General features: G+C 45.0%; 1 protein-coding gene across 1 annotated transcript in view; it reads left to right on the forward strand.

Moving 5' to 3' along the window:
• The first annotated feature begins 23054 nt into the window (after nucleotides 1–23054).
• ZYG11B (zyg-11 family member B, cell cycle regulator) overlaps nucleotides 23055–26475 on the forward strand; it is a 60478-nt gene continuing 57057 nt past the window's right edge. The window contains exon 1 of the mRNA XM_027837953.1: nucleotides 23055–23132. Coding sequence (XP_027693754.1) covers nucleotides 23130–23132 — 3 coding nt within the window. The 5' untranslated portion in view covers nucleotides 23055–23129. The remainder of the gene's footprint in view (nucleotides 23133–26475) is intronic.

Consider the following 26475-nt stretch of genomic DNA (forward strand, 5'->3'; position numbering starts at 1 on the left):
TCTCATAGTCTCTTCTACAGGCAAAATATACCCAGTTCCATCTTGAGATCCTTTCTTATGGTAGCCATCCCTCTCTGGGCATGCCCCAACTTACCAATACCCTAAGGGGTGACGCCCAGAACTGAACACAGGACTCCTGACCAGGACAGAGGATGGCAGAACTAATCCTATACTTTCTTTCTTTGTTTGTAAATAGTATTTTATTTTTTTTCCAATTACATGTAAAAATAGTTTTCAACATTAATTTTTTATAAGATTTTGAGTTCCAAATTTTTCTCCTTCCCCTCAGCCTTCTCCAAGACAACAAGCAATCTGATATAGTTTATACCTGTGCAATCATGTAAACATATTTCCACATTAGTCATGTTGTGAAAGAAGAAACAGAACAAAAGGGGAAAACCACAAAAAACAAAAACAAAGTGAAAATAGTCTGCTTCGATCTGCATTCAGACTCCATAGCTCTTTCTCTGGAGGTGGATAGCATTTTCCATTCTGAGTCTTTTGGAATTGTCTTGGATCCCTGTATTGCTGAGAAGAGCTAAGTCTATCAAAGTTGATTATCAAACAATGTTGCTGTTACTATGTACAATGTTCTCTTGGTTCTGCTCACTTCACTCCGCCTCAGTTCATCTAAGTCTTTCCAGGTTTTTCTGAAGTCTGCCTGCTCATTTCTTTTTTTTTTCCCCATCATTTCTTATAGCACAATAATACTCCATTACATTCATATACCACAACTTGATGAGCCATTCCCCAATTGATGGGCATCCCTTCAATTTCCAATTCTTTGCCACTAGAAAAGAGCTGCTATAAATATTTTTGTACAAGTGGGTCCTTTTCCCATTTTTATAATGTCTTTGGGATATAGCCTTAGGAGTGGTATTGCTGGGCCACTAATCCTATACTTTCAAGATAGGCTCCATCATCCTCCTTTTGCTCTCGTTGTGGGGACTTCTATAAATATGCTAAACATCCCTTGCATCAACAGCCTCCCTAGTAACCCACACCCTGAGATCTCTGGTCCAGTAAAGCAGACTCTCCTCTATCCAGGGAGCAGCCAGCTGTTCTTTGGGCTCACTCAGCAAATTGCTTTTCCTTATTAAATTGTTAAAGAGGAGGAAGAGGTAGAATTTCTTTTTTAAGGAAGTTATGTTCATTAACTCATACAGTTAATAATAGACAGCCTAACTTCCCTCCCCACATTTCCCCAGAACCGAATAATAATCTTTTAAAAGATGCAAGAGCCCTTTTTGTGGAAAACATTATCCAAGACTTCTGCTGAAATACCCAGCTCTGCTCTCCCTTTACTACTCCCTTCCCCACCCCCTTCTCCTTTCTGCCTTATAGAAATAGACTTTCTGAATGCCAGAGACCCTAGAGCAGTGGTGTCAAATTCTGATAGACACTAGAGATCTTGCAGCAGCATATTGACCTAGAAAACCACATATTAATATTATCCAGGTTATGTTGTGGTTTTTGGAGGGCAGCTAATGGCACAGTAGATAGAGAGCCAGGCCTGGAGTCTATAGGACCTGAGTTCAAATCCAGCCTTAGACATTTACTAGCTATATGACCCTGGGCAACTCATTTAACCCTTTTGCCTCACTTTCCTCATCTGTAAAATAAGCTGGAAAAGGAAATGGCAAACCACTCTAGTATGTTTGCCAAGAAAACCCCAAATGGCATCATAAAGAGTCAGACGTGACTGAACAACAAAAATTGTGTTTTTATTTATTTTATTAAGTATTTCTGAATTATATTTTAATCTGGGAGTTTTATGGGCCACTTATTTGACCCCTCTGCTCTAGAGGTCCTCTCTGCCAGGGGGTCATGAAGCCTCTTCCTAAATTTCTCCCCTGACAGAGAACCCCCAAACCTCTCAGATCATACTCTCCATTGTCAGCTCCCGTTGTTAAGAAGTTTCTTTTTCAGTGCCCTGCACATAGTAGGTACTTAATAGATGCTTGTTGAATGATTGATTGATCAATTGACTGAGCATATAGCTATATATGATTTTGATTTGCATTTTGATGAGCATATTGTACATGTTGTCTCCTCCAATAAAATGGAAGCTCCTGGTTGGCAGATTGTCTCACATTTGCCTTTGTATCCCCAGTAGCAGCAGCAGCAGCACAGTGCCTGGCACATAGTAGGTGCTTAATAAATAAACGCTTGTTGATTGATTGCCTGATAGTGAGCTGAAATCTGCTCCTCATTAGCCCTTTTTCTGACCTCTGGCGCCAAACAGGACAGGTCTGATCCCTCTTATACATGTGCAGCTTTCAGACATTCAAAGACAATTATCCTATATCCCCTGACTCTTTTTTTTTTTTTTAGGTAATTGGGGTTAAGTGACTTGCCCAGGGTCACACAGCTAGTAAGTGTCAAATGTTTGGTCTGAGGCTGGATTTGAACTCAGGTCCTCCTGACTTAAAGGCCAGTGCTCTATCCACTGTGCCACTCCTGACTCTTCTTGACAGTTATCTATCCTTGATCGTCCCAGACAACTGAGCCTTCCCCTCCCAAGTGATCTTTCTTCTACTGATGTGTGTATTGTATAGACCTTAGTGCTTCATCTTTCACAAGACCTTATTGGGTGAGCAGCAGCAGGACCCAATTAGCTTTTAGAAAACAGTGTTTTCTAAGGTGGTAATCCCCTAGCACATACAGGATCCCTTGAGAAGAGTTGAGGGCTCGTTAGGGTGACTCAGACCCTTCTGGTTATTCACCTTCATGGAGTCCTCATGAAGCTACACCCCCAAGGAGTAGCTTTCTGCTGGGCTCTGAGTGCCGGGGCTTTTGCAGTCCTGAAGCTGCCTTCTTTCAGCCTGTATAGCTGTGGTGAGACCCACAGTTGCAACTGAGGATTCCCCATCGACGACACAGATTGTTTCGGTTGTTCCCGATTTTGTCTGCATTCTCAGTGCCTGACACAGTCTCCGGCACACAGTGGGGACTTAATAAATGCTTAACTGCCCTCTCTGGCTATCCGAGCCTCCCATCTCAGGCCCTGGTGAGAGCTCCCCACTTCTGGCTGGCCCCAGCCATGCCAACCACATCATCTTTCAGCTCTGCCACCTAGTTCCAATCCTACCTACCTTTTCCACCTCTTGCTTTGGGAAAAGTAATCAAATCAGCCCTACTACAACAACAAACATTTATTAAGTGCCAGGCACTGCTCCAAGAGCTAGGGATACAAAGAAAGGCAAAAATAGTGAGGCAATTGATTGCTCTATGACTCCACTTCCTGGGACTTTCCGCTTCCCTGGTCACTACTCCCCATAGGTTTGTCTTTCCTTAGTAGAACTTAGGTCCCCTGAGGACAGGGCCTGGCTTGCTTTTGCATTTATATATAGCACAGTGACTGGTACAAGGAAGGATTTAATAAGTGGGGTTTTATTCATTCATGTATCGATGTTCTATTACATTTATACTTTCTTATTCATGCTGCTGCTGCTGCTGATGGTGTTGAGGTCTGATGCGAGAGCTCAGGGTCAGTCCCAGTGAGGCTTCTCCTGTTGGTACTCATACCAGCCCTGAGGACTTCCTGCATCCATTCAGCATTTGAGTCTTTACCCTTCTAATGCTGGAGATTCAAGACCCCAGAAGACTCATTCATTCATCCAGTGACAAAAGCCACAGCCAGCCGGGACATCAAGATACAGGACTTTTCATGGCTAGCTATGGAAAATCCTATCCCCCTACCCCTGTCCACCTGGATTGGGAGAAGCTCCAGTCTAGCCCCCTAGCTGGGCCCTTGCAGCCCATTATCTCAGAGCTGTGGAGCAGTAAGAAAATCAGCTTCATTACAGCTTAGAATTCAAGTCAGGAAAAGGCTTCATTCTGTACATTGACAAGTCAGAGAAAAGCGTCAGCTGCAGCTTAGGGGAATGTGGCTCTCCAGGGCAAGCAGACTTCTGCGAGCCATTTCCCATTGGTATTTATAGAATATGGAAAACACATAGTCATGTTGGGTTGACAACTGGTCAGCTGCCGGCCTTGGGGCAGTTTGTTGCGTTCCACGGGAGGGAAAAGAGACTGCTCGTCTGTTGTTGGCCTCAGAGGTCCAAGACAGGTGAACTCCGTTTGTCTTTGGATTGTCCTCACCCAAGAACTGGGGTAAGAGAAGGCAAAAACATAACCATTAGACGTGACTGACTGCACACAAAATAAAGGATTATTCTAAAATGGCATTCCTCATGTCAAGAGAGGAGAAACCTAATTCTACCCAGTCTTCCACCACAGTTGGGAAGAGGATTGTGGGAGGAGGCAGCTAAAGGCAAGGGTTCCATTTGCTTTGTCTCACGTGTCATTTGTTGATTAATCCTTTTTTTTTTTTTGGCAAGGCAACTGGGGTTAAGTGACTTGCCCAGGGTCACACAGCTAGTAACTGTCTGAGGCCAGATTTGAACTCAGGTCCTCTTGACTCCAGGGTGACTGTTCTAACTACTGCTCCAACTAGCTGCCATGATTAATGCTTTCTTGTCAGCCCCATGCTAAGTAAACCATTAGCAAATCATAAAGTAAGTCATTCTTAGTCTCACTTCAATATAAGGTCACATGTTAGATTCTGACTGATCCAAAGAGGAGATTTAGTGAGTGGGGGCTCAGAGCAACCTCAAACCAGGGAATTTCCCAGGGGAGCAGTCAGGAGACCTCTTATATCCATTTTACAGAGGAGGAAAATAAATTTTGAAAAGGTTGAGTGACTTCTTCAGAGTCACCCAGTAAACAAGCATAAAAGTCCAGATTCAAGCTCAGGTTGTCCAGCGCCCTTTTTGACTCCGCCATGCTGACCCTCATGTGACAGGGCTGCTGGTTCCTGCCTCTTCTCCGCTGGCTGTACCCCAGTTTGTGCTCAGGAACATGTGGCTTCCAGGACTGAACTCAATGGTCCGGACGGAGTCCCACCTCAGCAGAGGGGGGTGGGACTATCAGTTACCTCACTAAGGACCTGAGATTTGTGCTCATGGAGTCTGAGATCCCATTAGGTGCTTCAGCAGTCACAAAGTCTTTGCCCAGAACTGAGATCATTTAGCAAGAAACCTGAGCCCTGTGTCTGTCCCTGACCTTGGAGCTTGGCTGGCTCCTCCAGCTTCTTTTTTTGTGCTGAGATGACCCCTGGTCAGGGCATATGGAGATGATGATAATGGACAGAATGCAGTCAGTTCAGGACCTCCTGTGTGCAGCTAGCCATAACGAGGCACTCTAGGGGATAGGGGAATAGGCAAAGGCCACCGTTCTTACCCTTGGGGAGGTTTCAGAATAGTTGGAGAATTTACTATAAAGACATGCAATAATAACATGAGAATAATTGCAAAGGGATGCGCTTCTTTCCGTGTTGGATTTTCAAAATCTTACCTGTCCTTCCAGGTCCTTACTCCTCCAGGCAGCCTCCCTGATCACCTTGGGCCTGGAGCTACTTGCCCCTTCATATGTACCCCTCACAGAGCACTTGATTTGGCCCTCTCCAATAGACATATTATATAATACTGTGTACTATAATTATCTGTGTTTGTGTCTCATCCTCCTCTTAAAATGGGAGCTCCATGAGGGGGAGGGAGTGGATAATATCTCAACTTTGAGTAAGGGTATGCCCCTTTCAGACTCCAGAAAATTTGCAGAATATAAAGGGGAAATAAAAAAGAGGAGATATATAAGGGTTAGTCCCTTTTCAGATGTGAATGGATCATTCTACTAGCCATTTTGTATTTGTACTTAGGTGGTACAGTAGACAGACTCATCTTCCTGAGTTCAAATCTGGCCTCAGACACTTACTAGCTGTATGATCACTTCACCCTGTTTGCCTCAGTTTCCTCATCTGTAAAATGAGCTGGAGAAGAAAATGGCAAACCACTCCAGTATCTCTGCCAAGAAAACCCCAAATAGGGTCACGAAGAGTCAGACACGACTAAAATAGCTGAACAGCAACTGGGTTGAGGCCATCTCGGGTATGGATAGGAGTGGTATTGGTGAATGTGTAGCAACTAGCTCTCCAAGGAAAAAAATACATGTGACACTTTTAGATTTAATCTGTGCTATTAACATTTTCTCTCCTTATTTCTAGACAATCAGCGAAACGACACGCCATGCCCAGATTTGTAGCATTTGCTGTTTTCCCAAGGTATAAATGCTCATAATGAAAATTTAACAACCTGTTTTCTGAGTCTGAATTCACTCTAGCGTACTCCTGGGTGTGATTTAATCATTCCGCCCCCAGTAAAGCATTAGAGGCTTTCAGTAATTCTGTGGTGGGTGAAAGATGAAATAACTGAGGAAATAAACGCTCAAGCTTGCAAGCATATGGATTTATTAAGCAATGCATGCCAATTGCCTAAAAATCAGGACCAGGCCTGCTCAACTTGGCACCGGACCCTGAATATAGGAAGAGACAGATTTTCATGCTTTAAAAACAATTAAATAAATCCAATTAATTAAAAGGAAACAATTGATCAGGATACAAAATTAGGTGATCTGATTTCTAATTGGAGGAAAGATTAGGGACTTTCCAAGATGGGAGGGGGAGAGTGAACAGTTGCAGTTTCCTGAAATCAGAAAAAGAGGTATCCTCTCCGCCCCCCCCCCCAAAGTGTCTATACAATCAGAGGAATGTGGAAATAACTAAATGATCAGCATGGGGCCAGTTTTCAGGTAAGACTTATGTGTTACTTGAGATGGATAAGTGTGAGAAAACTCCTTGCATCAATCTTCGGATCTGACCTGGTTTCTATTCAGCCTAACCAAGGTCCTTAGTTTAAGGATCTCTAAGCAGCAGGTAGAGGTGATCCAGCTTCGCAGACACACAGGGATAGGTTCAAACAAGGCAATCAAGTTTTCTTGAAATTCTCATAACTGAATAAAGTTTTCTCCCAATGCAGAAATTGAATAGATCCCTTACTGAAAAGGAGACTGAACTAGCTCCAGGGTCGAGTCACAAGGTGGAGTCAGTGTGGTTCACTCAATTCCCATAATTAACCACTTGCTGGCCTAATTTCCTCAGTTTATTTGCATACACAAAGATCACGTGAGACAATGAACTTGACCCTGGGACACAGATTGTCTCACCACCTTTTTGCAGCCGTTTATCTGCATGGACCAAAAGGAAAAACTCAGAGATAAAAAACAAAAACAAAAACAAAAACAAAAACAAAAAACTGGTAAACCTTGAACCCCAGAGATTTTTGATGATTAATGGGCAAATGGCCATGGCCTGGGTATGCCTTAACCTGCAGAAAAGATGATTTAGGATTTTGTACCAAATGGTCATGACAAGTTAGGGTTACGTCTCTCACCAAAGGGACTCAGCCAGGTAGATAATTGGTTGATGAAATGGATGAAGTGCTAGAACCACAGTCAAGAAGGCCTGAGTTCAAATCTAGCCTCAGTCCTCGGGCAGCTAGGTGGTGCAGAAGATAGAATGCCAGGTCTGAGGTCAGAAAAACTCATCTTCCTGAGTTCAAATCCAGCCTCAGACACTTACTAGCTGTGTGACCCTGGGCAAGTCATTTAACCCTGTTTACCTCAATTTCCTCATTGGCAAAACAAGTTGGAGAAGGAAATGGCAAACCACTCCAATCTCTTTGCCAAGAAAACTCCAAATGGGGTTTTATGTCCCAAAGAATGGGACATAACTGAAAAATGACTGAACACAACAACTCAGATCTTGACTAGCTATGTGACCCTGGGCAAGTCACTCAACTTCTGTCTGACTCAATTTCCTTATCTGTAAAATGGGGATAATAATAGTACCTACTTCCCAGAGTTGTTGTGAGGATCAAATGAAATAATGTTTGGCAAAGCTTTTTGTAAACCTTAACATGTTAAATAAATGCTGGTTATTATTGTTGTTATATAGCCCTTGAATCAATCAGGAAGGGCTATTAAAAGGGAAGCCTTCTTCTTCTCCCTCCTGACTAGAAGGTAAAAAAATCTCAAAGTTGAGGCAAGCTTTCTACCAATTCTAGAAGGAGTCCATTCTCCTTCTGAAAGAGCATGGCCGTAACCCAGGTGAGGATTGCAGCTGTTCCTGAAGTGGAAGGTGGAGGTAGTGGTGATGATTGCAATGCCTTGGAATCTATGGGGGGGATTCTCAGAAGGTAGAAAGGACTCTGAGGTCGTGCAGTACCCAGAGGTGGGAGTACTTATTGAAAATGTGCATCATTACCATTGTGGCTTTCATTTGTACTCTCCCCATGGACGTGAAGTGGATTTATGGGAGAGTGCACCCCAGATTAGGGGTGGGATGTTTTTATAAACATTGTTCCTGCTATGCCATTGGAGTAAATACCTTTACTAAGAGCTAATTAGCAGAAATCAAGGGGGTTCCCATCAATCGGGCAATTCCTGAACACGTGGTAGATAATTGTGATGGAATACTGTTGTGTTACCAGAAATGCTGAGTGGGATGGTTTCAGAATAACTTGGAGAGACACAAAATGATACAAAGTAAAATGAGCAGAATCAGGAGAACATTGTCCACAGTAACAGCAATATCGTACAAGGATCAGCTATGAACGACTTAGTTATTCTCAGCAATACTGATCCAAGTCAATTCCAAAGGACTCAGATGAAAAATGCTGTCCACCTCCAGAGAAAGAAGTAATGGCGTCTGAATGCAGATTGAAGCAGACTCTTTTTCACTTTCTTTCTTTTTTTGTGGGTTTTTCCTTGGCCTGTGTCTTCTTTCACTTCATGACTAATACGGAACTATGTTTTGCATCATTGCACATGTATAACCTATATATATATCAAACTGCCTACTGTCTCAGAGAGGGGGAAGTGGAGGGAGGGAAAGAATTCGGAACTCAACATTTTTAAAAATGAATGTAATTGGGGAAAAATGAAAATTTTTTAAAAGAGCTAATTAGGGCTACTCATAAATAAACATTTATTTGTCATTGTTGTTGTTTAGTCCCGTCTGACTCTCTGTTACCCATTTGGGATTTTCATGGCAAAGATATGGAGTGGTTTGCCATTTCCTTCTCCAGCTCATTTTACAGATGAGGAAAATGAGGCGAATGGGGTTAAGTGACTTGCCCAGGGTCAAACAACTAGTAAGTGTCTGAGGTCAAATTTGAATTCAGGAAAATGAATCTTCCTTACCCCAGGCCTGCCACACTGTCCACTGTACCACCTAGCTGCCCTAAATATTTATTAAGTACCTACTACTTTCCAGGCTCTGTGCTAAGCACTGAGAATACAAATGGGAAAAACACAGTACTTTCCTTCAAGAAGCTTTGCAATCTGACAGACAAAAAGAAGCTGGAAAGCTTTCCTAGTTTTCCTCCTTATCTGACTTCTCCTCGGGCTCCTTTGCTGTTTGCTTTTCCAGATCACACCCTCCAACCACAGCTGTTCCATAGGGTTCTGTCCTGGGCCCTCTTCTCTTCTCCTTCTATACTCCTTCACTTGGTGATCTCAGCAGCTCCCAGGTATTTCACTATCATCTCTACACTGATGATTCTCACATTGACCCCTCCTGCCCCAGTCTCTCTTGCTGACTTCAAATCTCCAACCTCCAACTACCTTCCAGATATCTCTAGATATACCAGATGTCCAGTAGAAATCTTAAACTCAGTATATTCAAAGCAGAACTCATTATGTTTCTCCCTAAACCATGACCCACTCCTACCTTCCTTGGTCCTTTTTTTTTTTTTTTTTTTTGCAATTGGGGTTAAGTGACTTACCCAGACAGCTAGTGTCAAGTGTTTGGTCTGAGGTCACATTTGAACTCAGGTCCTCCTGACTTCAGTGCTCTATCCACTGCACCACCTAGCTGCCCCCTTCCTTTTTCCTATAGAGGCAACACCATCCTCCCGATCCCTAAGGCTCACAACCTAAGAGTCATCCTGGACTCCTTCCTCACTCTCACTCCCACATTCAAGCTGTTGCCAAGGCCTGTCTATTTCAGTTTTGAAACATGTCCAGGATACACCCCTTCTCTCCTCTAATAGTATCACCCATCTAGTGTGGGTCCTCATCACCTCTCAGCTAGGCCGTCGCAAGAGTCTGCTGGTGGGTATGCCTGCCTCAAGTCTTTCCTTGCCCCAGCACATCCTCAACTTAGGCATCAATCATTTCCCCAAAGCTCAGTTCTGACCATGTCACCTCTCTCTATCCAATAAACTTCAGTGGCTCCTTTTGCCTCCAGGAATAAATATAAAATACTTTGTTTGGCATTGAAAGCCCTTCATATCCTAGCCCTCTTCTGCCTTTACAACCTTCTTACATCTTACCCTTCAAAATGTTCTCTTCATTCCAGTGACAGCCACCTGGCTGTTCCACAAATAAGATACTCCTTCTCTCTGCTCTGGGCATTTTCTCTGGGTCCCCAATTCATGGAATGTTCTCTTCCCTCTAACTAAGGACTTCCCTGGCTTCATCTTCTTCAAGAAGCCTTCCCTCTTAATTCCAGTGCCTTCTCTGTATTAATTATTTACTATTTATCCTGTATATAGCTTTGCTTTGTACATATTTATTTGCGTATCATCTCCTCCATTAGATTGTAAGCTCCTTGAGGGTAGGAACTATCCATTGCCCCTTTTTGTATCCCTAGCACTTAGTACAGTACCTGGCACGTAGTAGGTACTTAATAAACGTTGATTGATTGAATAATGAGAGTGAAGAGTTGGCGATGACTCCCAAATCGAAAACCTGGTTGACTGGAAGAATGGCGGAATACCTTTGGCAAAAATGGGGAAGTTAGGTTTTGGAGGAAAAGGTATTGGTTTTAGAACCTGAGAATCATCTGCATAGAGAGGATAATTGAACTCTTGGGAAATAATGAGATCCTCAAGAGAAACAGCATGAAACAGAAGCGGAATCATGGCATGCAGCCACACACGGGGAATGGGAAGTGGTTGGTGAGATGGGCTGAGGAGGAGCAGCCGGGTGGAAGAAGCCAGGACCAGCTCGGTCACCAAATCCAAGTGGACCCAGAAGGAGGGAATATCCTGCCTTTCTGTGTCCACACAACATATTTCCTCCTCTCCTCATCATGGTCAATCTATAAACTTCTCAAGGACAAAGATTGTCTCACTTAATTTAACTCTGCATTTATTAAGTGCCAACTGCGGTCCACGCACTGTGCTCAGTGATGGGGAGAGGACAAACAAAGCATTCCCTTCTCCCCAGAAGCTTACATTCACCTGGGGGGGTGGGGTGGTGAATACAAGGTGGGATCAGATAGATAATGATGTGGAGAGGGGGCCCACTCCCTTCATCCCTAACAGCCGCCGCTGCCTAACTGCCAATGGGCTGTTGTTCTTCTTGTGATTCGTCCTTTGTTTTCAAAGAGGACCAATGACATTGTGTCTTGATTTGGTCATGAATTGGATTTAAGTGAGGTAGAGTTGCACAAAGTCATCAGCCTCACTCTCTCTTCCCCAGTCACTGAAGTTAAGATAAAAGTCAAGATGACTGGCAGTGGCCTGGGATGCAGTGGATGACCCTGGCATCTTTCATGTCTGACCAAGCTCGAAGCGCTCCACACCACCAGCTTCAGATGCCTTTATGGCCCACTGGAACAAATTGTTCTCATCTACCCATCCCACCAGGAGAAGTCTTCATATGCTTGGGTTAGACATCCCCCTAACTCACCAATAGGTTTGAGGTTGCCTTTAACCCATTTAACCCATCTGCCAAGATGGTTTTACTGGAGTGTTGCCGACGCACATGCTACAGCGTCTTGGAACCACAGCGTCTTGGGTGAATCAGGTGGACCCCAAAGGTGGAATGCAGCCCTAGAAAAGGGCTCAGCAAGCCCTCACAGCAGAGATGCTAGTTCTCCTTGGACACCCCATATACCTTCACCAACAGGCAGATAGGTACAGGGGCCCTGGGAGTGTGGCGCTCCCCAGACCACTGGTCCTGCTTTCAGTACAGCCATCATCCATGGAGGCTGCTTCTATAGAGAAGGAACCAGCCATCTCTACCAACTACCACACGTGGGGCTTACTTGAAGTAGCCCAGCACCCTGAAGGAGAGATAAGAGGCAGCACGTACAGGCAATTCAAACCACCCCTTGATCATGATCTCCCCCAAGATCCTGACAGAGAAGACCAAGGACTCTGAACCCAAGGGGCTTGGGAAGAGCACTGCTTCCCACCCAGTGCCCTCTGCCATCCTCCTGGGAAGGAGGGGCCGCTCCTGCAGGGGCTACAACCACAGCTACTATAGACCGGGGGAGGAGAGCTCTGGCCACCAAATCCTTGGCAAAGTCAATTGGTTCAACATCAGAAACCGCTATCATTTTATGGGTGGAAACGACATCCAAGAAGGAGCATTAACAACTAGGTGACCCTTTCCCCCTAGGGACCGGGGGACCTTCCCATCTGTCTTGCACCTGAAATCTTCTCTGTGTGTTGTCTCCCCCATCAGAATGTGAGCTCTTGGACACAGGGACTGTCTGACTTTTCTATTTGTCTCCCCAGCCCTTAGCCCAGTGCTCTGAACACAGTAAATGTTTAATAAATGTTTCATTCGTTCAAGTAAGTACCAAAGTCCAGCACAGTATCGAAGCTTAATAAATGTGAGCTGAATTTAGAGCCAGAGGCAGGCCCCAAGAGCACTGGGGAGGACCTCGAAGAAGGCTTTTCTGAGGGACAGACGTCAGCAAGAACTCCACAGGAGTCAGAGGGTGGGGGCGGGGGTGGGAGATCAATGGCTTTTAATACGTGAGCAGGCTTTTACCCTACCTGCATGACCTTGGGGAGAATGAAAAAGGGAGGAGCCAGGCTAAGGAGGTGCCATGATGGAGAATCCCACTTCCTGAAGTCCTTATACTGACAAGCTTCCAGATGGTGCTGGGTAGGAGTGACTAATGCTTTCCCTTTCCTTGGAGCGATGGGGGAGAGGGAGATTTATCTTGTCTCAGCTCCTGGCTGAACATCCACCACCACCCCTAGTGTGGGTTGGGTCACGGCCATCTTGCCTCTCTTGTTTCTCGGGTCCTGGTTACTAATTATAGAGTCACAGAATTCGTGCGTAGGGAGACTTCGGCATCTATTGAGTCTAACCTAGAAGTAGTAGATATAGTATAATGATCATAATAATATCGAGTGTGTGTATAGAGATGTATATGTTGTTTTTAGATTTGCAAAGTGCTTCACAAATGTGATTTCATCTGATCCTTCTCCCCTGACTGTCTTGGGGATCAATTCCCTCCTGATCATTCCTGTTCTGTCACCTCCAGGATAAAGATCCTTCTTCCTTACAGAGAAACAAACAATCAGCGGCTCTCCCCTCTCTCTCTCTATTCTGTTATTATTTCCCAAGGACAAGGACCCCATCCCTTCTTTGACCCTCTTTTTGTTCCACAATAATACACACACACACACACACACACACTCGCATACATATACACACTCACACTCACACTCACACACACACTCATTTTTATTGTTCTTAGCTTCCTTGCCAGCCTCAGCTCAAACTGAACTTTGGATTCTCTCTTGCCATTTTTACAGGACTGGACCGCACTCTTCCACTCCTCTCCTACTGGGCCTTGCTCCCAGTTCTGCACATTTCCTTTTCAAGTTCAAGTTGCTTGGGCATTACTCCTTTCTTTCTATCTCTGCTTTGGGCTGCCTGAGATGGAGAGAAGGGGGATGGGCCTCCCTTGCCTTCTGGCACCTGATATCTGTCCATATAAGGAGTGGATTTGTATACACACAAATCAATCCAGCAATTCTCCCTCCACTCCCTTGGCCACTCCCACTCATTAAATCCCTGGATCCCAGCTTCATTGATTTATGTCTGCCCAGGTAATTAATATATAAAGATCTTAATCAGATTAAAGATAATAAAAGTGGAAACAGTACATGTAATATAGATCTAGGCTGTAGGTTCAGTGCACATCTGGGCCCAACCCCTCCCAAAGGCGAGATCTCTTCCTGGAGCTGAGCAAAGACACATCTCAGGTGTCTGCCATAGCGAAGAAAGAGAAAGTATTCTCACTCACACAAAGCACTGATTGGATGTTAGACCTCTTGGTCGTCTCTCTAAGGACAACAGAGACCTCAGTTCTGCCTTCCAGGCTTCTCAGTGGCTTTTCCCCCACCCCCTTTCACTCTTGTTCTTGTAGAACTATGCCCCAATCCCCAACAGTGCCTGGAACAAAGTAGGGCTTAATAAGTGTATCTGACCTATCATCACTAGATCCTGGACCCACCAGAACTGAAATAGGGTACTGATCAATATCCCCTATACTACAACTCTCCACACAAAATTTGATTGTCATAAATTTAACCCCGGTAGTCAGTCAACAAGCATTGATTAAGCACTTATGGTATACCAGGCATTGTGTTATGTGCTGGGAAGACCAAGAAAGGCACAAACATAGTGCCTTACCCTCACAGGGTGGGTTGGCACCATTCTCTTCCCTTCCTAAATTTATCGTCACCACAATCCACAACCTCTGGGCAAATGCACCCTGTGCATGCCTGTCATATTTGTGGTGATGATGAGTTTAGAAAGGGGAGAGAGGAGATATATATCTACATATCTATCTACATATATGTCTCCTCTCTTCCCTTTCTAAACTATCTATATCTAATCTACAGAGAGAGAGAGTGTGAGAGAGGTGATTGTACTAGTGAAAGGAGGGCCAGCTTTGATGGACTCATCAAAGTCTAACTGCCTGTTATCTTTGTCCTTCTGGAAGGCCCCTGTGAGCCAAGATTTATTGCTGATTCACCTTTGCAGGGGTGTGCTGGTAAACCAACAACCAGCTCTGGGGTGGAGGGACATCATACATAACACAATTTTAAGTTTAATTAATTGGTATTATTAACATTTTCTCTATCACTTTTTAAAATCTAGACTCTAGGCAATCAACAAAATGATAAATCAAGCCCTGATTTGTACCATTTGCCAGTTTCTGAGTTAGGTAGCTCAGTGGCTAAAGCCCTGGGCCCGGAGTCAGGAAGACCTGGGTTCAAATTTGGCGTCAGATACGTACTAGCTGTGTGACCCTGGGCAAGTCACTTAACCTCTGTTTGCCTTGATCCACTGGAGAAGGAAATGGCAAACCACTCCAGTATCTTTGCCATGAAAACCTCACGGACAACATTGCTGTGCGATGGCACACAGGGTCATGTAGAGTTGAACACAACTAACCAACAACAAGAGATGTAAATGCCCACTCTGAAAATTTAGCAATCATCCATGCTTGTGTTCCCAGCAGCCCCTGGCACAGGACTTTCCACATAGTCTCCCAACAGCTAAGTTTCATCGACTTTTTCTTGGTTCTCAGGTCCTCACCCTGCTTGGACTTGGGCAGCTTTTGGACCTTCTCCCCAGCTCCCACCAGCTTTAAGAGTCTCCTCCCTTTGGCCCTTAGGGATTGCTATCCTGATTTTCCTGCATACCTTTTCAGGTTCTTTTCCTAGATCTAATAATAATAATAATAATAATAGTGATCATTATTGCATTTATGTAGCTTTTAATATTTGTAAAACACTTTACCTATGTTTTCTCATTTGAGGTAGGTGCTGTTATCACCCCCATTTTCCAGATGAGGAAACTGAGGCTGAAGAAGGTTATGTGCTTTGCCCAAGGTCAAACAACTAGTGAGTATCTGAGGCAGGATTTGAAGTCAGGCCTTCCTGACTCCAAGTCCAGTCTTCTACCCACTGTACCCTTGCACCTCTGTCTTGAGTATTCCTCCCTTGCATCCCTTTCTGGACTGTCTTCCTTGTCTATCTCATTGCTCTGAAGGGTTCAAGGAGCATCTTTATACAAACGACTCCCAAATTTACAAATCCAACTCAAATCTCTCTTCTGAATTCGAATCGCTTCTCTGCGCGTTTCCATCTGGACGTACCATGAGCAGCTCAAACTCAATGTATCCGAATCGAAACTTATAATTTCTCCTCTAAAACCATCACTCTTCCCACTTCCTCTTTTTTTTCTGTCAAGGGAGCCGCCACCCAAATTTATTACCCAACCCCGAGGTTATTCCTGATTCTTTCTCTCCCTTACTGCCACATCCATTCAATTGCCAAGGATTGGTGGTTCTACTTCCATGACGCTCCTCCTATCTGCTCCCTTTACTCCCGTTCTAATCCGCGCACTCTTCTCCTGTTGTCTGGACCATTTCCATAAATTCCTAATTGGTCTTCCTGCTTCCAATTTCTCTCCTCTCCAACTGATCTTCCACATGGCTGCCAAAATCATTTTCCTAAGGCACAGGTCTAGCCATGTCACTCCTCTGCTCAAAAGCTTTGGTGATTCTCAATTACCTCCAGGTTCAAATACAAATTCATTAGCCTAGCATTCATGGCCCTCCACAATCTGACTCCTGCCTGCATCCTCATCTTATTTTATATTCTTCTTCTTCATGCCAAACTAGACTATTTGTCATTCCTTGGACTCAAAATGCCATCTCCTGCCTTCATACATTTATTGTTGTTGGTTTTTTGGCTAGGCAATGGGGTTGAGTGATTTGCCCAGGGTCACATAGCTAGTAAGTGGCAGGTATCTGAGGTCAGATTTGAACTCAGGTCCTCCTGACTCTAGGGCCGGTGCTCTAACCACTGCACCACCTAACTACCCCTCCTCCATACATTTGTATGAGCTATCTTCCATGTCTGGAATACATTCTCTCCTCATCTCCACCTTTCAGAATCTTTATCTTCTTTTGAGGCTCAGCTCCTCTCTGATCTTTTCCCAGATGCTCCAAATTGTTAGTGCTCTTTCTCCCTCCTCAAATTACCTTGTTTTATTCATGTTTTATGCCCCCACCCATTCATTTACTCATTCATTCAACAAGCTTTTATTAAACTCTGACTTTTTGACAGGCACTGGTCAAAGCATTGGGGGATATAAAGACAAACCTGAAATAATCTTTGCTTTCAAGGAAGTTACACTCTATTAAGGGAGAAAAATGGATATAATTACATACAAAATGTAGATAAAATAAATCAATACTCTGTAACTTTTACCTTTTATTCTAGTTCTGAGAAAAACCAACTTTTTGCCCCAAACAGAACAAATTTTATTTCATCCACCAAAAGTCCTTTCAAAGATTTCAACAGTGTAATCAGGTCTTCCCAAAGTCCCATCTTTTCCGGGGAAAACAAAATGGGAGTATAGTGGCCCTCCTGTTTATTCAGGTGATCCTCATATGTGTTACGGCACCTGAAAGAAAAACTCAGAAATGGTTGCTAGTCAACAGATTTTTTTTTTTTACATGAAATGTAAAGGAGATGGAGAGACAGAGAGATAGATAGATAGATAGATAGAGAGAGAGAGAGAGAGAGAGAGAGAGAGAGAGAGAGATCTAGGTACAAACTCAGATTTTACTATTGTTATTTACTCACTTCAGTCACGTCCAATTCTTTGTGACCCTATTTGGGGTTTTCTTGGCAAAGACACTGGAGTGGTTTGCCGTTTCCTTCTCCAGCTCATTTTACAAATGAGGAAACTGAAACAAACAGCATAAAGTAACTTGCCCAGGGTCACACAGCTAGTAAGCGTCTGAGGCTGAATTTGAACTCAGGTCTTCCTGACTCCAGGCTCAGCACTCTATCAGCTGTGCAACTTTGCTGTCTATAAGGGTCCTTTTATGCAGAAAAACAACAAAATCAAAGGAAATGCTTTTTATATGCTAACTAGCTACATTCACAAGGTATAAGAATTCATGGCAGTGTAGAAAAGCAAACCCACAATTAATAAGCATCTGCTTTGACAAGGTATAGGTGATATATGGTACAGGCAGTTAACTATAGAAAGAAACATTTGTTCCAACAGGATACAGGACCTAAAGAGCTTTTCACAGATGTTAGGGTTGGAGGCAGCTAGGTGGTGAAGAGAATAGAGCAGAAGGTTTGGAATCAGGAAGTCCTGAGTACAAATCCAGCCTCAGAAACTTCCTAGCTGTGTGATCTTTTTTTTTTTTTAATTAATTTATTTTTAGTTTTTAACATTCACTTCCATACACTTTTGAGTTTTATTTTTCTCCCCCTCTTTCCCCAATATGGCTTGCAATCTGATAGAGGCTCTACATATACATTCCTATTAAATATATTTTCACATTAGTCATACTGTAAGGAAGAATTAGAACCAATAGGAAGAACCACAAGAAAGAGGAAACAAAACAAAACAGAAGGAAAAAAAAGAGCAAATAGTATGCTTTGATCTGCATTCAAACTCCATAGTTCTTTCTCTGGATGTGGATAGCATTTTCCATCATGAGACTTTTGGAGATGTCTTAGATCCTTGCATTGCTGAGAAGGACTAAGTCTATCAAAGTTATTCATCACACAACGTGACTGTTACTGTGTACAACGTTCTCCTGGTTCTGCTCACTTCACTCAGCATCAGTCCATACAAGTCTTTTCAGGTTTTTCTGAAGTCTGCCTGCTCATCATTTCTTATAGCACAATAGTATTCCATTAAATTAATATGCCACAATTTGTTCAGCCATTCCCCAATGGATGGGCATCCCCTCAATTTCCAATTCTTTGCCACCATGGAAAGAGCTGCTATAAATATTTTTGTACATGTGGGTCCTTTTCCTATTTGTATGATCTCTTTGGGATACAGCCCTAGAAGTGCTATTCCTGGGTCAAAGGGTATGCACATTTTTATAGCCCTTTGGGCATAGTTCCAAATTGCTCTCCATAATGGTTGGATCATTTCACAATTCCACCAACAATGCATTAGTGTTCCAATTTTCCCACATCTTCTCCAACATTTATCATTTACCTGTTTTGTCACGTTGGCCGTTCTGATAGGCGTGGTACCTCAGAGTTGTTTTGATTTGCATTTCTCTAATCGATAGTGATTTAGAGCATTTTTTCTTATGACTATAGATGGCTTTAATTTCTTCATCTGAAAACTGCCTGTTCATATCCTTTGACCACTTATCAATTGGGGAATGACTTGTATTCTTATAAATTTGACTTAGTTCTCTATATATTTTAGAAATGAGGCCCTCTCTAGCTGTGTGATCTCGGGCAAGTCACTTAACCTCCATTTGCCACTGGAGAAGGGAATGGCAAACCACTCCAGTATTTTTGCCAAGAAAACCCCATGCACAGAGGTCCACGAGGTCACGGAGAGTCTGACAAGACTGAGCAACAACATGAACGTGTTAGGGTTTGTTAATTTGTTTTTCTTTTCCAGCCCACTTCAGCAGTCCTGTAATTGCTTAAAACCAAGATGGGAGTTACTGAGGTTCAGTTCAATCTCCATCAGTTAAATCCGTTAAACTCCATTTCATATGAAACCTTTCAGAGTCCCTCTCCATCTTCTTCTAGGTGTGCTCCAATTTTGTTAATAGTTTCCCCAGAATTGATTATCCAGAACTGAACACGATGTCCCAGCTGAGGTCTAACCAGGGTAGGGTACAGCAGGCCTCCCTAGAATCTCCTTCTTTACCTCCTAACTTCTCATAATTAGGCCTGAGATCATATATGATTTTTTTTTGCCTGCCACATCACACTGCTTAATCAAATGGAACTTGAGGCCCACTCACCAATGCTGGGCCGCCTCCAGTTGTCCTGATCCATTTCTGGCCGCTGGACCCAGATGGCTCCGGAGGAGAGAGGGAGGCTGGTGACTGAAACCCTCCCTCCCTCCCTTGAATCCAACTCACTTTCATGTCGTGGCATCACCTCCCTGTTGTCATTGTCCTCTTTGAGAACGAAGGATAAAACAGCAACGGCAAAGACTTCCAAAGTGTGTGCCTGGGGAGAGCCCACCATCTCTGGAGGTAGCACAGGCCATTCTGGGACAGTTCTAACCGTTAGGAAGTTTCTTCTGACACTAAGTCTCAAATTGGCCTCTTTCTAGCTTCCCGCTATCATGCCTGGTTCTGTTCTCTGGGGCTGAGCAGAACTGAGGTGAATCCTTCTTTCCTAGTCCTCAGACACTTAAAAACAGCTAGCATGTCCCCGAGTCTTTTCCAGGCTAAACTCCTGGTTCCTTCACCCAGTTCTTATATGAGAATAACCGTCCCAGCTACCCTCTTCTGGACTCCCTCCAACTTATAGTAACAGCTAACATTCAGATAGCAATTTAAGTATTGCAAAGTACTTTTAATTCTATTATCTCTTTTGATCCTCACAACAACTCTGGGAGGTAAGTGCTATTATCATCCCCATTTTACAGATGAGGAAATTGGGGCAGACAGAGGTTAAGTGACCCGCCCAGGGCCACACAGCTTAGTAAATGTCTGAGGTAGGATTTGAACTCAGGGGTTCCTGACTACAAGGCCATTACTCTAGATACCAAACCACCTAGCTGTCCCTAAGCTGTCAGTGTTCTTCCCAAAATGTAGCAAAGCAGAGACAGCCAGGTGGTGAAGTGCATAGAGCACCAGCCCTGAAATCAGGAGGATCTGAGTTCAAATTCGGTCTCAGACCAAACACTTGACACTTACTAGTTACGTGACCCTGGGCAAGTCACTTAACCCCAATTGCCTAAAAAAATTTTTTAAAAAAATGTAGCAAAGCTGAGCATAATGTTCTAGGTGCAACCTAACAAGGGCAGGCCTGGTACCACAGAACTATCCCTGCTTTGGTTCTGGGTACTCTGTGTCCATGCTCAAATGAGATAATGTTTGTAAAATGCTTAGCACAGTACTTGGCACATACCAGGTAAATGCCTGTTCCCTTCCTCCACCCTCCCTTTCCCTACGATTGAGTTGGCTCACTTGGTTGCCAGAACCTAATGTTGATTTATGTCAAGCTCAAAGTCCACTCATACCCTCAGCTCTATTTCTGACAAACAGCTGTCCAACAGAAGGGAGCAAGCTTTCATTTCTTTCTTTAAAAGAAATCACTTTTCAATTCAAGGATAAAATACACACTCCTCTGTGGCATTTATATCCCTTCCCTTTCTGGATCCAGTCTTCTTTTCCAGGCTTGTTTCAAATTACAGTACTGCCCTCCGTGCATTTTATATTCCAGTGAGACTGACCTACCCCTTGATTTTTCTCCCTCTGTGACTTTGTAAAGGCAGTCCCCCATGCCTGCAACGTCCCCTCTCCTCATCTCTATCTCTTAGAATCCTTAGCTTTTTTCAAAGGTCACCTCAGGTACCACTTTCTACTATGAGTCTTTTCAGCTTTGTCCCAGAGGGCCAGGAGCTCTGGATGGAAGCTGCAAAAAAGGTCAAATTTAGGGTTGAGGTTGGGGAAAAAATTCCTAACAATTAGAATTGTCCCAAAGTAGAACAGGCTCTGCCTCGACAGGTGGTAGGTTCCTGCTTCCTAGAGATCTTCAAACAGGGACTGGGGTGATGTTCCACAGTGGATAGAGTACTAGATCTGGAGTCAGGAAGACCTGAGTTCAAATTCAGCTTCAGATACTCACTCAGCTGTGTGACTTTGGGCAAATCACTTAACCTCTGTTTGCCTCAGTTTTCTCATCTGTAAAATGGGGATTTTTGGAGAATCAAATGAGATAGTAATTGAAAAGTACTTAGCACAGCAGTAGCACATAGGACACAGTAGGTGCTATATCGATGTCAGCTGCTATTATTGTTGTTGTTCTCATCATCTGCTGGGTGTGTTCTCGTGAAAATTCCCGTGGACTAGGTAGTCAGCGGGGACTAGATAGTCCCTTTTCAAATCTAAAATTCTGTTCTTCTGGCTTTCTGGTTCAGTGGCATGGACTTGGAGAAGTGTAATACAGGCGTTTCCCGTGTCCTTAATTAGGCTAAAGGTTACATTAAAGAGCAAATTGGGAAGGCTGATATTTTCCATTTGGGGGCCACCCAATGTTATGAGACAAGAAGGGAATTGAGCGTAAAGAGAAGGAATAGGAGCCTGGCTGAAGCTCTCCCTTTCCTTCTAGTGAATGGAATCCCAGAATTGAACGTAATATTCCAGAATTGGTATAACCAGGGCAGAGTATCAGGGAACTACGCCCATCTTACTTCTGGGTATCATGGGGCCACCATGGGCGTTCCCCACTGAAGGTCTTCAAGACGGAGATCAATGACCACTTATCAATTTTGTCGTGCTAAGGTCAGAAAGCATGTGTTAAGTGCTTATTATGTGGGATTTCTTTTGAGCTTCAGTTCAACAGAGCTGGAAAGTTCTGAGCCTTCTTCCCCCTAGCTGCAAGTGTTTTGTCCCTCCTGTGGGTAGATGGTGTAATGGTTAGAGTCAAAGGCTGGAATGTAGCTAGGCAAGGGGAAGAACTTGGCCTCTGGGCCTCTTAGCTTTTGGCTCGCTCGGATTTATTTGCATGACAGACCCAAAGCATTTTGGAGGCTCTTAAGGGAAAAAAGCCCCACAAACAAACAACTTGGTGAGATTTCTTTGGCCAATCTTCTCTGAAATAGGTTTTGGGACCCAGGATCCCCTTAAAGAAACCAAGCAGGGAATGACAAGGAATCTCTAACTCTAAGTCAGAAAGAGGTTTCTGACTGACTCAGCCCTTCCTGAACAGGAAGTCAAGGCACACATTTATAAATGGGCATGACATTATAGGGCAAAACTGTAGGCCATTGCAGATATGAGGCGGAAAAGCAGGGTGAGGAGGTCAGATTGGTTAGAGAGATAGGAACAGTGGGAGATCCGCTAAGGGCAAAACAGCAGGTCTTGACGGTTAAACAGCTGGAATTTAGGCTGGATGTGGACAGATTTGGGGTTCCTGCAGGCTTGGGGGTCCTGGCACCAGAATGGTAGTGGGGGGTTGTGGTTGACGGGACTAGGAGGACTTTGTGAATGCTCTGGATGGGGGGGTGGGGGATCCTCGAGGGTATGCAGCAGGCGCAGACCCCGGCAGATTGTAAGCGCCTAGAAGGTTGTTGTTCCTTTCTAGTCTGACTTCCCGCGGGCCTGTGACCCGGGCAGTGAGTGCAGACCCCAGCCCAGGGCGGCCGGCTGATTGACAGCTCGGGCTGGGGGCGCGGCTCCTTTAAGGGCGGTACTGGGGGCGGGGCGTCCTGCCGGAGTCTGCGCAGTGGCGGCGGCGGCGGCGGCGGCGGCGGCGGCGGGTTCACTTCCAGGTTCCGCCGAGGCTGAAGAAGCTGAGGGGGCTGAGGAGGCCGGGCCGGGGCCGGGGTCGCCTCCCCGCGGAGCCGCCGCCGCCCGGAGCCTCCCGCGGGACCGCGACCAGCGTGGGCCCTGAGGGCGAGGACGTGGACGAGGCGAACGAGGCGAGGCCGGCGCAGCCATGGTGAGGAGCCCGGCCGAGGCGGGGGGCGGCGGGGGCGGAGCGGCGGGGACTCGGCGGGCGGGCCGGCCCGACCTAGCCCAAGGCCCCCGCGGGGCCGACCGTGACCCCTGCCCCCCCATCGCCCTTTCTGCCCCCTCCCCCTTAGATGTCCCTCCTCCAGCCCCCTCTCTTTGCTTTGCCCCTCTCTTCTCCATGCTCCCTCCGTCTCCCTCCCTCCTGCTGCCTCCTCCCCCCTCGGTGCTCCCCTCCCCCCTCGGTGCTCCCCTCCCCCCGTGGCGCCCCTCCCTCCAGACTGTCCAGCATTTCTGGAGCATCTTCTAGGGGACGGGCAGGAGCTGGACACCCGGGGGGGGGGTGGCAGGTGTATGGGGGAGACCCGGGCGGAGGCAGGAAAGGGGGCTGCCTCTGGAGCGGGAGGACCTGGGTTCCAGTCCCGACTCTGGCCCTTCCAGCACTCCTCGGTGACCTTGGGCTCTTAAGAGCAGGCGCCCGCCTGGGCCTCAGTTCCCTCGTCTGTAAGATGCAGGGGCTGCGATCTGTAAGTGTGTGCCGAAGGCATGGCAGTTTTGGTGGAGGGGAAGACACGACGTAATCCTGGGGACAATCCGGAAGAGGGGGGATCCTAAGAAGTGAAGGTGAGGAGGGGCTGCCGACAGAAGGCCACTCGAACGCCCCCTCCCCCACTTCTCCGTTTCCTTCTTTTCTTCTGGGCTCTACCCTAACCCCCTCCTCCACCTCAATTTCCCTGGATCTCAGAGGCCATCTTAGACCAAACTCCCTGGTCCCGCTTTATAAACAAGGAAACTAAGAGGGGTCACAGAGATAGTGGTCACCCAGGTAATAAGGGACATAGCTTTACACTGGCGGGAGTTGTCTGAGGTAGACCCACCAAGGGGGGCTCCAAGCTTTAGAGTAGTTGCAATCTTGGCAGTAGAAAATACCTTTCCTTTTGACATGATGGAATGCCCAGGGGCAGAGGGCAGCCTTTGCCTGTATCATTGCAAGGAATGGTATAGCCCGTGAGGGAGACTGCACTGAGCATGGAGCTGGACTTGAGCCAGAAAGACCTGGGTTCATGTCCCACCGTTTAAGCCCTGTTCACATAAATTTATCTTGGCTGCCCTCAGTCACCTTCAAGAAGCTGTTCTCAAGACAAGAAAATGGTTTCCTTGGAAGCATTGTTTGGTGTGGAGATGGTCCACTTTGGAACCTTAAAAAGTCTGTTTACAGGAGGAGGTCAATTTCAACTTTATCTTTATTCCATTAGAACCAACTGTTTGCTTTTAGGGCATAGTTTTTGCTTGTTTAGTTCAGGAATCACTTGGGCATCTCTAGTGTCCAGAGCATTGGGCTGGACAACTTGGAACTGTGTGGGAGCTCTGGGGAGGGCGAAGGCAGCACAAAAATTGGAAAGATCTGGTCTGGAAGTCTAGATTTGGAGTGTGGGAGGCAGTGGGGGGAACAAGTCCACTGGTGACTCTTGTTCAAAATAATACTGGTCAAGTTCATTAAGAGAGAACAAAGATGGTTAGACTAGAGTCCAGACTGGGAATCTTGAGGAAATTTGGGAGGAAAGAATCTGTTTCTCTTGCAGGTCTATTTGTGAAGTTCTCCAAAACCTGCTTATCCTAGAAACCTGTTCATAGGTTAATTATTTTACTTATTCAGTTTAGCTTAAGTTAGAGGTTACTTGACATTTGGATTGTGCCCAGTCCTGTTTCAGAATGCATTGACACTTTAGCTTGGGAATAGCCCTAAATGGTTCTTTGCATAGTTGGACTATCACCCATAGGCTCTTTGAAACCCCTAAATCATAGTCTAGAGTGGGCCAAAATCCCTACGCCATTTGGACAGAAAAATCTTAAGCTAAACTGACTTGTTAATCATGTTCTCCTGGGAGGTTCATCTTGAATTCCAGTCTGGTCCCCAGTCTGATGGTGTAGAAAGAGCAAGATGGCTCTGAGCTTACCACTAACTTAACTGTGTGACTGAGGTTGGGCTCCTTCAATGTAAGAGGGAGTGGAAAGGTTGGACTTGAGGCTCCCTAAGGCCCCTTCCCTCTCAGTGCTCCGACTTGGGGGGGGTCATAGTTAACAGCTGTTTTTGGATTTATGTGATTTATGGAATCTTTCCTTTATAAGCCCTTAAGTTGAAAGGCCTTTGTAATCAATCAGTTGATCAGCAAGTATTTATTAAGTACCTACTATGTGCTAAGCCTATGAAGAGGAAAAATGGACCATACCCAGCTCTCAAGGAGTTGGCATTTCTGTAAAAAGTCTTCATATGTGAGGCAGGTATAAAATGTGTACATTAGAGAAGTTTCTTAATACGTCCTTAAATAGAATGGAAATTGGAGATGATGGCACGTCAGCTTCTTGTCAAAGAAATAACGAACCGTTTTAAGAGAATTACATTGTTAAGTGTTTGCTGAATTTTTTACTAAAGACATTCTTTGATGCTTCTATTGTATCCCTTGAAATAGAATAAAGCACCAGTGCTTAGTGTTTATGTTAACAGAAACAGAAGGTATGAAATATTCAAAAGAAGTGAACAGAGGCAGGTTTTTCTGAGTCTTGGATCTTGCCTAACACCTTGGAGGTGCTTAGTGAGCAACCGCTGACCTAGGTGAGATAGCACCTCCCCATAGAGGCATCGAAGTCTAGTGGAAGGAACATGGAATCTTGCATTCAGGAGACAGAACTGCTCCTGGCTCAGGCCTTGCCTGTATGTGTGGCCCTGGTCAAGTCACCTAATTTCTGTGGACTGCCCCCAGCTGTAAAAATGAGGGCATGTCACATGACTTAAGTTCTCTTCCACCCTAAAGAGCCGATATTCTTATGGTTAGCTTCCCACTGGCCCCATTCATTACCTTAAAATGGATTATTTGGGTCCATGAAACCTACCTTTTTATTAGCTATTTTACTTCAGGCCAGAATTGGCAGGTTGTAGGATTGCCAAATAGCAGATTCATGACCCGGAGATAGCAGAGCTGTCACTGCCAGGCCCAGCAGGAGCAGCTTTTGATTAATTGCTACCTAATTTGTGAGAGAGCCTCTGACAATCTCACCCAAATTCTAACCTATTTGCTTCTTAACTTTTAAAATCTAGTCTTCAGGGAATTGAAGTCGTGTAATTGAAAAGAACCCCACTTTCATCTTTTCAGCTCCATAGCTGATTTTGTTGTTGTTGTTCAGTTGTTTCAGCCTTGTCTGACTCTTTGTAACTCCATTTGGGGTTTTCTTGGCAAAGATGTTGGAGTGATTTGCCATTTCCTTCTCCAGCCCATTTTACAGATGAGGAAACTGAGGCAAACAGTGTTAAATGCCTTGCCCCGGGTGACCCA

Source organism: Vombatus ursinus, unplaced genomic scaffold, assembly GCF_900497805.2.
Source record: "Vombatus ursinus unplaced genomic scaffold, bare-nosed wombat genome assembly UNPS02014825.1, whole genome shotgun sequence".
NCBI classification, from domain to species: Eukaryota; Metazoa; Chordata; class Mammalia; order Diprotodontia; family Vombatidae; genus Vombatus; species Vombatus ursinus.